Source organism: Vespa velutina, chromosome 3 (genome assembly GCF_912470025.1).
Source record: "Vespa velutina chromosome 3, iVesVel2.1, whole genome shotgun sequence".
Classification (NCBI taxonomy): domain Eukaryota; kingdom Metazoa; phylum Arthropoda; class Insecta; order Hymenoptera; family Vespidae; genus Vespa; species Vespa velutina.
Window position 1 is genome coordinate 3,993,738 of NC_062190.1, and position 13,525 is coordinate 4,007,262.

The 13,525-nt window shown below is 36.6% G+C and overlaps 1 protein-coding gene across 8 annotated transcripts in view; it reads right to left on the minus strand.

The window, feature by feature from the left end:
• LOC124947620 (teneurin-a) overlaps window positions 1–13,525 on the minus strand; it is a 487,449-nt gene that overhangs the window by 357,515 nt on the left and 116,409 nt on the right. For all 8 annotated transcript variants that reach the window (XM_047490033.1, XM_047490032.1, XM_047490031.1 and 5 more), the window contains exon 2: window positions 11,649–11,684. Coding sequence is in view for 5 of the 8 variants with exons in the window: in XM_047490031.1 (XP_047345987.1) it covers window positions 11,649–11,684 (36 nt within the window). In the remaining 3 variants the exon portion in view is untranslated. The remainder of the gene's footprint in view (window positions 1–11,648; window positions 11,685–13,525) is intronic.

The window sequence follows — 13,525 nt, forward strand, 5'->3', positions numbered from 1 at the left end:
ACAAACAAACAAGTTAGCTGGAGATCATTTTGTTAAAAGAAAAAAAAAAGAAAAAAGTAAATTACACATAAAAAAAGTTGTCAACGAAGCTTACAAATTATATGGGAACGTAAATCGAACGATTAACACTGCCTACATTCGTGTTAAACATTCAGGGTCACGATATGACGAGGAAAACGAACACGTGTTTTCGTCAAGTAAATCTCCAAGCAGAATCGAGCGGATTCCGAACGTAGATAACGTCTGGCTGACAAGTGTCGTGCAATTCGTTCGAGCATGATCCGTAATTGGAAAGTCTCGCATAATTATTCAAGCTTGGGCTCCTTGTCCAAAGGTCTCCTCTCTCTCCCTCTCTCTCTCTCTCTCTCTCTCTCTCTCTCTCTCTCTTACGAGAACGCAGAACCATCATTAAATCGTACCTTCGAAGCCTCAACTCATTCAAGCTTCTCTTTAGTCGTGATGTAATCGTTCTCAACGAATCCGATTGCGGTCACTTTGTGGAAATAAAGTGAGAACTTGATTTATCGTAATAAAAAGTTTTGCCTCTATATACTTGCAAAAGGGTAGTTTGCATATGAAATCAATAGGACATTATATATTCGTTAACAAAAGTCCAATAGATTCTGAAATATGTTGACAATATTAAAAACAACAGCCACTCGTACGTGTCTCTCTAAAAAAGAAATAATATCTCTATAAATACTTGTTATACTCTTTTACTGGTCGATCGATTGATCGAAACGATACTCTACACTTTACACGTATAACACGAAGAAAATAAAAGTAATCCGAACAAAAATATTTGTCGTATTCTTAAGGTCCTCCAACCTCCCTTAGAAGATGAACGTTCACGACCCGCTGATTTTTCGCGCATTATCGTTGAAAGTTTGAGACTATATTGTGCGGTTACGTATGTTACTTTCCATACGGTATCCATAAAGAAGAAAGAAACAAGAAGGGAACAAGAACTAGGAGAGAACGTAAAAGGGAGGAAAACGGCCGATCGGGATAAGTAGATCGAAAAGTTTCGTCAATAAATCATAGGTAATGCTTACGATACGTTACGTCGACGGCATTCATACGCCAGCATTATCGTCCATCTTTGCCTTAACGATATCTCGTTGGCAGTCTCAGCGCGTAAGCGATACCTCTTTCTCTTTCTCTCTCTCTCTCTCTTTTTCTCCCTTTTTCTCTTTCTCTCTTCCTTTCACCCTTGCTTTCTCTCTTTCTCTTTAACTCCAAACGAACGTCCATTTCTACGATCGAACCAGCCCGATCTGTTTCAGATAACAACGACAGAAACGACATCCCCGTCTCTTTTTCTTTCTCATTTCGACTCAGCACGATCCACTTTCTTCGAAGGGACAATGAAAGTGACTCATTGTTGAACGAAGAGGACAAGTCAGATATTACGTACTACGTACGATGAACAAAAGGAAAACCAGGACACTTAGATCATATTTTTTTCTTTTTTTTTTTTTTTTTTTCTTTTTTCTATAACACCTACATATTTTCTATATTAAATGAACCAAGAAAACAAAGCCATTTTAAACTTTTCGAAATATTCGACAATCTCAAGACAGTTTGCTTTCGAATGGTCTGCTGACGTTCTCTTATCATCGAATTTTCGGTCGACTGTCGTTAAATCGTTCGATGTTTTGTACCGATTCTGTGTCCTTTGGTTAAAAAAAAAAAAAATACATTAAGGAATATATTCATCAAAGGATTACGATCGTAACCTCGATATTTTTAATCCAACCTGGTAAAAGAACAGAACTTTAGAACACTCATTGAATAAAAATACAAAAGATGTTTTCGTATGTTAAATAATGACGTTAGTATACGATATTAAAATTTTTAAAAATGATTCTTTCTCTCTATCTCTCTCTCCTTCCCTTTTTCTCTTTCTCTCGATTTTTCTTTCTCTCTTTTTCGTGAAGTAACATGAACCACAGGTAAAGTCAACTTCTAGTAACGCACATATAACTCCATTCTCCTTTTCTCGATCACGGATTTGGCAATAGAAAGCTTTGTCCTCGAAAAGGACTTTGCGAGAAAGTTGCGAGCTAGCGAATGAACGATTCGTTCCATGCTCGACGGATTTACCACGAGATAATAAATTGTACCCTCGCACCGTTTGCCTCTATTGCTTTTACTGGAGCGAGGATGAGCGAAAAAGAGCGAACAAGAGAAAAAGAGAGAGAGAGAGAGAGAGAGAGAGAGAGAGAGAGAAAGAAAGAAAAGGAAGAAGAGAAAAGACGAAGAAAAGCTGCATGGCTTTCTACGAATGTATCTATCGCTATCCGAAAATCTTACGAGCTCAAAGGGAAAGAATGAGTTCGGGACTAGTCGAAAAAGCACGTCTTTTTAAAATATATGATTGGTCGTTGACTATACGAACGAACCGAAGTAAGAATATTTTTGCAAAAATTCAAATTCATTTTTAGAGATAGTCGCATCTGATTATTCGACTCGCTCGACTTGCTCGCTCTCTCTCTCTTAAAACAGTTCATTTGACTTTATTACCATCGGAGATTTCGTTCGAAATAGAAAAGAATAATAAAAAGAAAACCAACGGAGTAAACTAATAAAAAGGAAAGACGAAAATTAGATTATAACTACGGAAGAAAAACCGAACAATTTTTCTCGAAGTTGATCGTTAATTCTAAAACTTAATCTCCTCCTCCTCCTTTTTTCCCTCCTCCTTTTTCCCTCCCTCTTAACGAACTTGGTCAGTAGTAAAAAAAAGAACATTGCAACAAAAAGCAGACTGACATTTTTATATATTCGTATTTTCAAGAAGTTTCGGAGAACCCGAAATTGTGCAGTTTCTATCTTTCTCTTTCTTTTTCTTTCTGAGAAATCGTGGAAGAACCGTCGCATCGTATGTCACGAAGGTATGGCCAAAGCTTACTGAGAGGAGAATGGAATGAAAGAGAGAGAGAGAGAGAGAGAGAGAGAGAGAGAGAGAGAGAGAGAGAGAGAGAGAGAGAGAGAGAGAGGGATCTATACGCAAAAGCTGCGAGTTGGCGTTGAGCTTATGCCGTAGAAGCCTCTGAAACGTCTCTGTTGTTGCCATTGGTGGTTTCTGTAGATCGTTGGAAGAGCACGTAGTAGTGAAAACTTTTTCCCACCCTTTACACATTTATTTATTTTTGTTTTTTGTTCCTTATTCCATCGGCTAGTTTTCAGTCATATTACAACGTACGACAACACTAATGCTTCATAACTGAACGTACGTGTGATAGTACAACGACACATTAATAAATAAAGTGTATGTTACGGGTGTCCCATAAAAATCGGTATTAAAAATAAATATTTACTTATTTTAAGAAAATATAATTATATATACTTCATCCTTTTTTCCTTTGTTTTCTTTATGTTTATTTGATTGTTTTGTTTTGTTTTTTTTTTGTTTTGGTTTGTTTTGTTTTATTGTTTTCTTTTGTATGTACATGAGGTACGAGATTTCGTTTATAATCGTTCGATATTTTCTTTTCAAGTAATTAAAGGATTCTAGGTACCGTGAAAGATCATGGAAACGAGTCGATCGAGTCGAAGGTAATAGCGCGGTATACCCGAAGTTCCCTAAACGAATTGCCGTCTCCTTAAATATTGACATTGTCCTTGGATGGCGCAGGCCCGACGATGGAACCGTCGACGAGAAGAGTGGTCGTTGCCGTTGCCGCCGTTGCTATCATCCTATTCGTTTTTTCCTCACCCTTCGATCCTTTCCTTTTCAATTTTTTTTTTCTTTCTTTTGTCTCACTCTTTCCTTCTTTTTTACGCTCTTTTTATCGACTAGACTCGAAAAACGAGACGAAACGGTTTCCTACTTCCATCCCCCACGAACGTTAACTTTAATTCGATTTAATTCTGATTAATTACTTTTTAATTAATAACAAACACAAAAGTCGAATTGATTGTGAGTTGGTTATACGGTAAGTTGAAACGTCGATAAGGCGATTACCGACGCTTACGAATACAACATCGCACGTTTTATTGTAATCTCTTCTTCTCATTCTCTCTTACTCCACCGTTTCGTCGTCGCTATTTCAAAAGAGACTCTTCGCTTGCCTCGGATATTCGCGCAACAGAGAGACGATTGACTCTCGACGTTGGATCGGTGCTTCTTTTTTCTCATGCTCGCCAATTAATGCGAGATGTCGAAGGGTCGATCGAGAAAACTCGTTGAATTTATGCATCGAGACACGTTCTTTATTTGCCCTTCTGCACGATGAACGAATGATCTAAGCACTTCTTATTTCTTTACTTTTCCTCTCTCTCTCTCTCTCTCTCTCTCACTCGTTCTCTTTCCTTCGTAGCCTCTTCAATTTGAAGAAAAATTTATTCGTTCGCACTGCGAAAAGCTCGATGAGGAGAAAAACACTCGTCGTCGATCTCGTCGTTTAAGTGCTCGGGGGACTTGCTTGCGGCCTTTTTCAAATATTGAAATATCTCGAAAATACATGCACGTCAGAGTGTACACTTTGACTACGGATATTATTATTGATGCGTGTTGTGATATAAACGATCCTTCGTTATTTCTTCTCATCTTCTTCCTTTTCTTTTTTCGATTATATTGAATATAAAAGAAATAAATCGGTATCTACTTATTCGTATTTCAATGAACTCTCATCATCCGAAAGAGAGAGAGAGAGAGAGAGAGAGAGAGAGAGAGAGAGAGAGAGAGAAAATACTAGAATATTTATCGTAGCTACATCGAGGGACGTTTAATTAATACGTTACGATTTAATCTCGGCTTTCCTTCTCCTACTTCCCTTGGGAAAACGAGTGGATATGAGGAGCTCGAGGAAAACGATGAGACTGAAGAGAAATACAGCGAGGGAAAACGAAGATACGTTCTGGTTAATGAGCGGACTGAGGGTCAAGGATACTCACTCACGATCGCGAAATCCAAATTGAATCTTTCTTCTCTCTCTCTCTCTCTCTCTCTTTTTCTCTCTCTCTCTCTCTCTCTTTCGATTATTAATCTTGTCCTTATTGAATTCGAAAAAAGTAATCGTGCTTAGCTATAAACCACGTAATTTATATTTAATAAAAATTAATTGTAATTATATATATATATATATATATATATATATATATATATATATCGATTCAGTATTCCTGTTCAACTTTTTGATTGGTCGATCTATCAAAAAAAAAAACTTTCTCATCCTATTTCATCACATTTTACAATTTAGGAAAAAAGGGAAAAAAGGAAGAATTAAACGAGTAAGCTTATCGAACGATGGACAGAAAAAGTTTCGGTTTCGGCTTACAGCTTGCGAGCTTACCAGTCGGGTACTCTCGTGCGACCACTCAACAGCCGTTTTTAAGCTCTCGCGCTTCGCTACGATTCAAAGAGAAAAGAGATTCGAAAGTTGAAACGATAATTGTTCGAAAGCGAGTTCGTCGAGTTCCTTCCTCCTCATTTTTATCTTTAGATAGCCATGCGAAGGCTGCATGCTTATCGTTCGAAGGACTTTGCCATTTTTTCAAGCTCTTTATATCTTTATCTTTATCTTTATCTTTCTTATTCTAAAAGTAAAATAGATAAACACACACAATATTCGTAGAAAGGCAAATCACGCGGGTTTTTCTTCGAACGTACTACCGTATCACGTTCCAGGGGCGAAAGATAATGTTAATATTCGCCTCGGTTTTGTAATTGCCAATTATTTCAGCTTATTCCGGTCTTTGTTCTCCAACGTTATCCAAGGGAACGACGCTCTCATGGATTTCCCCGAGAAGAATCCTCTCGAGTGTCCTCACAGCTGCGTCCTTTATGCAATCTAACTTCTTTCTCTCTCACTCTAGTTCCAAGTATCGTCGTCTTATTCCCATCTCCCGGCCAAGTTCTCTTAACGAAGAACACTACCTACTCTCCTCTGTCCCTTCTCCAAAAATTCCCGCTACTTTCATTGTCGGCCGAGAATTCAGGAGAGCGCATCCTCATTCGATGACTTTCCCAGAGGCAATATGCCACGACCTTATTCCTAAAGCGAGTCCGTTTATTCGCTCGCTGCTTGGTTACTATTCCTTGGTTAAAGTACTTGTCTTTCAGCAAAGTTAATTAGACTATCATTGATAAGATTTATGTTATTTCTTAATTAAGATTACATATATATATATATATATATTTGTATAAACTATTAATATATTATTTCTAACTTAAGATTTTATTATTCACGGTAGAAAAAAAATAATCTTGTGAATTTTAGATAGAAAATTAAGATTCTTCGTTCCACCTCATAACGGTTAGGAAAATTTGTCTCCCCTTTTTAACCGGGAAATGAATACGTAATCGTAATCCATCGGAGCGGACTAGCCTTAAACTCCAACATTATTTTAAAAATATGCATAATCCGCTACAATATGCATAGCCCCGTTACAAGCCGTAATATAATACGAGAGAGGTCGCGAGCGCACGCGCGTAACCTGCCTGCCAGATAGACAGACAGAGATAGAAAGATAGATAGGTAGATAGAAAGAGAGAGAGAGAGAGAGAGAGAGAGAGAGAGCACACAAGAGAGATACGCGACGTTCACGGTGAATTTTAATTCCGAGCGCGTAATGCAAACATTTCGACGGGAGTCCGGGAATGATCGATTACCAATAGCAAAGAGGTATCGTACTAACATCTGTCTATAAAATCTAACAGATAATAATACTACGAATAATATAACGATAATAATATAATAAATGATTATGCGTTCTGAATCTCTCAAAGTACCTAGAGAGCTAGATTCTTTTACTAGAGATTGCACAGAGTCTTAAAATAATATGAAACGAAAGAAGAAAATGCGACTCATATCTTCAAAGCCGAACCAAAATGCCGGCCAACTGTGCAAATGTTATCGCACAAAGCCTATTCGACGTGATTCCACAATGGCTCTTCCCTCCCTCTCTTCCTCCTCTCTCTCTCTCTCTCTCTCTCTCTCTCTCTCTTCTCTTTACGATCGATGATGAGAATATTCGAGCCGTGAATCTCTCTCGGTCCTGCCTCTCAATGGATTCACGGAGCGGAGCCAATTCTGAGTCTCTCTATCTATCTCTATCTTTCGTAAGAACTTAATCACACAATCGAAGAACCTGGATTATTAATGATAACGCTAACTACGCCAACAGTAAAGCACGTAATAATTAAGAGCTGGATAGGTTCAATGAAATGAAAAGAAAAGAAAAATACAAAGATAAACGCATAATTAAAAAGTACGTGGATATACATAAATTTGACTGAGATGATAAAAACAGCTTGAGTACATAACGAAAACAAACTTTTTCTAATATGAAAACTCATCGGTTAATTTCTCAAAAGAACTTCATCACGCTAAATGACAATCTGTCGACAAAAGAAAAGGACAAATTCGTACGACAGCCGCAAGGTACAATAATAACGAAAACTCAGGTCTCGTTGGGTTACCAGTCGAAAAGTCATTAACGTTGAATATCGGATTAAAACTGATAACACGTGAAACAAGAATGCGATATCTTTTTGGCTTTAGGCAGAAACCGGTAACTTACGGAACCCTTTTTTGTAGGGTCTCGTTCCCTTTCGGGCAATACTTCGTAACATACCCACGTAACATTACAAAATGCAACGAACTGATTCTCCTGAAAACATACAACACGCAAGCCACCACAAATTTTACAATACATCGATATAAATCGTTTGATAACGCGTCTGTTGGCCCTAGGCGTCGATGTATATACGTTCCCATGAACGTATATAGGAAAAAGTACGACGAAGAGAAAGAGAGAGAGAGAGAGAGAGAGAGAAAGAAAGAGAAAGAGAGAGAGGAGCAGTGGGTGGTGATGAGGAGGTTACTCGTAGAAGGGTAGAACGGACGGTGAAAATTTGGCGAAATGCCAAAGCACATTCTGTGTCCTCTGGAAGGTGCGCACAGACGCACACATTGACTAAAGCTAGCCGGCATGTCGTTCGTTCGGCAAGCTAGGGGTGACATAGCCGATATCGCTAATTGCAAAAACCACCCTCGCGAACATCGCCCGTGGCAACGACACCAAACTTTTTAACGCACGTTTCCACGGATATCGGATGCTGTTCGATAATCTGCTTTCTCGTTCTTTTTCTCTCTCTATTTCTGTTTTGTGGTAGATCGACACAAAATACAAACCGATAAAGATCTTTGCTTTTTCGTGACGAAATTCTTTACGTATGTCCTTCTATTTTTTACTTGTATTCATGTAAATACGATACATTTTCCATCGAGGTCAACGTTTCGTGCCTCTCCATTTTATCCGACTTTATCTTTTTTTCGAAACGCTTCTCGCGTACGTACTATCATGTTTTAATATGTGTGTGTACGTGCGTATACATATATATATATATACGAGCGACGTTCATTCGGCCTAATAAATAAATGCAATAGCAATTTACACGTTTTGTTGCACGCCGAACGTTTTATCGCTCGTATCGATATAAATCCATCCGAATAAACGCGAACGGCGCGTAACACACGGGGAAAAAGCGAGAACGAATTCGAGTTTATTTATTTTCCTTTGCAATTTTTCTTTCCTCTTTTTTAGTTCTTTTTTCCTCTTTTTTATTTTTTGCATTTCGGAAGAGGAAATCTTGCTCGCGCATTAATTCGCTGTATTTTTCATATGGTCGATTAAACAGTACCGTCGATATTCTCGCAATAAAAATCGTTCGTTCGTTTACACTCGTAGCAGAGGAATCGAAAGGATTTTAATATTATCCTTCCTATATGTATATATATAAATATACATGTATATGTACATATAAAGAAAAAAATAAATAATCGTTAGTTTCAGAGTTGATATTCAGAGTACTTCTTTTCCCTTTTGTTTCTTTCTTTCTTTTTTTTTTTTTTTTTAATATATATATACACCTAAAGAGATCAACGTAAAGTCGACTAAACGCATGTGTTAGATGAAGTTTTCAATACATTCAAATGCAACAAGTTAGAAACGAAACATACATACGTACGAACTGACGATATCAAAAGTGACGTACAGATATTACTTTACACCAATTAATTAAGAAATGAACAGATACTAATTATTAATGAACGATCTAATATACACACACATACAAGGGTACATAGAACATAAATCGATCGATTCGACAGTATATTAATCGAAATTAATTAAAATACTCTTAATGAAAATAAAAAGATTTTATTTTTTTTTTGGATGTTCCATGAACGTTCTCATTTTCGTTCACTCACACAGTATCATAGACGAAGTGAACGTAACGAAATGAGACAAACGCGTTACGTTAACAAAGTTTTTGCAGAAACACGTGCTAATGTCAGGAAATACGGAATAGCCGAGTCGGTAGAGACACACTGCGAGTGTCGCACCATGTCCTCCGGCTAAACACATTGGGACTTTCAAAGTATCTCAAGCGAAACGACTCGAGCTTCTCCAACTAAAGGTAGCTTGGTAGGAAGGTAGATGGTACGTATTTCAACGAGGTACTCTCTCTGCGAGTTTGCTTTAAACCGGGTCAGTATTCAAAATTCCAAACTTTGTTGTTCTACCGATGCACTTATACAGGGTGAGACACTTAAAACAGACCACTTAAATAACTCCATCATTTTTGGTTTTATAAAGAAATCTTCAGAACAAAGTTACGCTACTTCAATGGATACATCTGATAGAAAAAAGAATTTTTTCTTAAGGTCACTTTTTTTACGAGATTTCAAGGTCCTTGATATTATTCTATTCGGAATGGTAGAAGGGACAAATCAATTCATGCAAAAAAAAATGATATAGAAAGATGATTTAGAAATCTCGTGAAGAAAATGACATTGAAATAAAATTCTTTTCATCATCTAATGTGCTTCTTGAAATAGTGTGACTTTCTCACGAACATTCTTTTTTATCAAGCTAAATATAACGAAATTGTTCAGATAACCAATTTTGAGTGCCTCACCCGGTATAGATAAATATATACATATATATATATATATATATGTGTGTGTGTGTGTCTGTGTGTGTGTATATATGGATATATTCACACAGTTCCTTCATCGTCAGTTTCCATCGACATAATCGTTGCTCGCTATATCGATAAATGTTCGATCACGTTCGAAACTAATTGGGAGACACGACATCCGACTAATCAATTTTTCTGAACGCTCGAACGACTCTGACACGAATAAAAGTCGTTTATTATAGGACACGCCGTTAATTAAGCAAGGATACTTCGATAGAAAACAAAAAACAAAAAAATAAAAAAGTCTGTCTTTTTTCTTTTTTTTTTTTTTTTTTTGACCATCATTTCATCCTCTCGTATAATTCATACGCATCGATCGATAAACGTAAAGTACATACCTAAATTTAATTTGACATGTACGACTAGGAGGACGGAAATTATGAAGAGATCCAAAAATTCCAATTAAATTAAACGTATAAATATTTTTCTGGTTTACAGCGAAATAAATCCATCAAATAATTCAATACGACGTTGCGCATGTATTTCGTTAGATAAAAAGAATTTAATGAATGTCTGATCTTACTTCCTTTTTTTTTTCTTTTGGGTCATTAGGACTTATCTGACGGCTTCTTAGTGTAACATTTATAAAGGTTAGTAAACAAAGGCCGACTCTTACGGTAATTAAGCATTTTTCCCGTACAGACTCCACAAACTTCAAGTAAAAACTAAATAAATAAAGGTCTTCCTGTTTTTTCCCTCTTTCTCTTTTTTCTTTATCTCTCTCACTCTCTCTCTCTCTTCCTCTCTCTTCCTCTCTCTCTCTCTCTTCCTCTCCACCTCCCCTCTCTCTCTCTCTTTCCCACTGGATCCAAAACACGAACGTGAAGATGTGGGTACGCGGCGACATTGGATCCAAGCATAGGAGAGCTTGCGCAAACACAAAAGCTCACGGCTAAAGATAAACAGAAAGAGACTGTAAGCTGCAACCCTGCTTCCGGCACAGTGACTAGGATCGTGGAAGGAGAGAGACGGCGTCGAAGCGAAGAACGTTAGAATGTAAGTGGGGGTAAGAGATAGGGGAATGGCGATCTTTCGAGGACGGATAAAGAGAGGAGGTGGAAGGAAAGCAAGACGAACGACAAAGCTTCGAGAAAAAAAGGCGCCTATAAAGCTCTGACACCTATAGGTATATATAACAGCCAAAGGCTCTTGCCACTTTCGAAGAGGTTCTCCGTGAATCTACGGCCCTGAGCTCTTGCCCTATACTACTACCGAATAAACTTTCTTTCCGAGACTAAAGAAACAAAAAAAAGTAAAAGAGAGAGAAAGAAACAGAAAAAAGAAGATAGAATAAGAGAAAGAAAAAGAAGAAAATAAACACGAAATCTTCCCATTATTCTCAAAGAATTACGAAGAGCTTTCGAATCGTTTTGAATTGAAAAGGAATTGAAAATGAAAAGTCGAAAAAAGAGTAATGAAATGGAAATTTTCGTAACATTTAAAGTAATTTTTCTGTTAACTCGTAAACTTTTCTGCTAATGAATAAGAATTTTTGTTTCTAGCATGGTTGATCGATAAAAGGTAGCATAATGATAAACTATCGAGATAATGATCAGTTTTTCTACAAATTTAATACTAGCAAGTTTGTAAGATACATTTTATGAGAAATATATTTATCCTTGTTATCGTTATTAAAATTCTTTTTTTTACTCACCTATTGTGACTGATACCAGAGACGTCGGCAATCGTTCTGTAACAAAAATATATTCTGTAACAAATGGAAACAAAACGACAAAAGTTGAAAATAAAATGGTCGGCGAATGAGAGATCATTTTTCTATAAGCTTCATTCTGTATTTCTCTCACGTAGTTGTTCAAGTTTCATGACGTTAGTAAAGCTTCATAAACGTCGATAAGAAAGGATTAGAATGGTTTAAGAGGTGACCAAGGATAATTTACGGCACCCAATCTAACTCACTTAACTTGTAACGAGGTTAGTGGACTTTAGTTCATCAGCCATGACAGAGATTCTACTTCAAAACTACGTGACATAACTTATACACTAGCGATAGTGTTTCTTCGTCCACAAGAACCATTGAGATAATTACTATTCGTATGTTTCTTTCTTTTTATCGTATTTTCTTCGGTTAAATAAATTTTGAAAACTTCGATAAAGAAAAAATCTGTTTAAATAACTTCTAGAACAGGAAAACATTACCGTAGAGATCAAAGATCGAACGATAAAAAAAGAAAAATGAAACAATGCGATCGAGAAAAAGTGAAATAATGCGGAATAAGGCAAACACGAGCAACGATTAGCATTCTATTATTTTTCTATGGCATATACATGTATATGTGGTATATTGTCGTCACACCTTCGTACTATTCCGCACATTGTCGGAAGATAGGATCGATTGAAAAACGCATATTTATTCCTGCGGGCTACATTCGATATGCCGCACACCGATTATCCGTCGAATTTATCGCGAGGAATCTCTTATCCATGCTTGCATCTACGTATATTCGTAAAACATTATTTATTGTCAGATCGCACTGCTAAAATGTCTTACAAATTTTTATATTCCTTTTCACGGATAAGATAAATCATAAGATTGCATAATACGCGTTGCTCTCTTTCGAACATACGTTGTAAAAAAAAAAAAAAAAAAAGAAAAAAGAAAAAAGAAAGAAGAAAGAAAAAAAGATACGAGAATCCTATGATAATAGTAATAAATTAAGAATATACGAGTACTATAATAGTAACGAATTTAATGAGGTATTCGAGTTAAGTAGTCTAATAAACCTCTAATTGGTCATCTAGAAAAGTTCATTAAAAGGTAAATTTAAATGACATATGTATATACGTCGATAACATAATACTAGTTCGTACGATCGATATGATCTATCTGACAGCATCTTGATAGCTTCATGCAATTCTCTCCTACATCTTTTTCAGCTAACGTAGCACGTGCGATAAATCAGACACTTCCGTTACCGAATTGGGTCAAAATCATTACGCGTCGCTTCTCTATATGGCAGAGGCTTAGAGATCTCGGGGTTGGTCGTTCAACTCGAATTACTAGAAGTAAATTGTTATTGTTGCTAACAACATCTATCGATATTACACTGCAATGTACACTGATGATAATCACGCATCTGTATACGATATGCGATTTAAAGACGCATAAACTAACGAATTCCGATGGACCGATCTAATCCGTCGTAGTCCAATCAAGTTTACTTCTAATCAATATCTATCTATGTCCCCAAATGTTAATCTAAACGATAGAAGGGAGAATGAAATAAAGTATAAAATTTTATTGAAAATATCAATGAAATATTTTTTTCTCTCTTTTATTTTTTAACAAATAACACACACGCTTTCGCGTAAAGCGTATTTTCGATATGATTGTCTACAAACGAAATCCGAACACGATAATAATCGTTCGATCATCAACAAAAGCTAACGTATATTATACAAACGATATCCATTTTCGTGCATACTATCGAATATCGTAGAGTAAAACACGACTACGATATGGAATCTGCAAACTGGTAAATTTAATCAGTGAAATTAGAGACTACGAAAAAA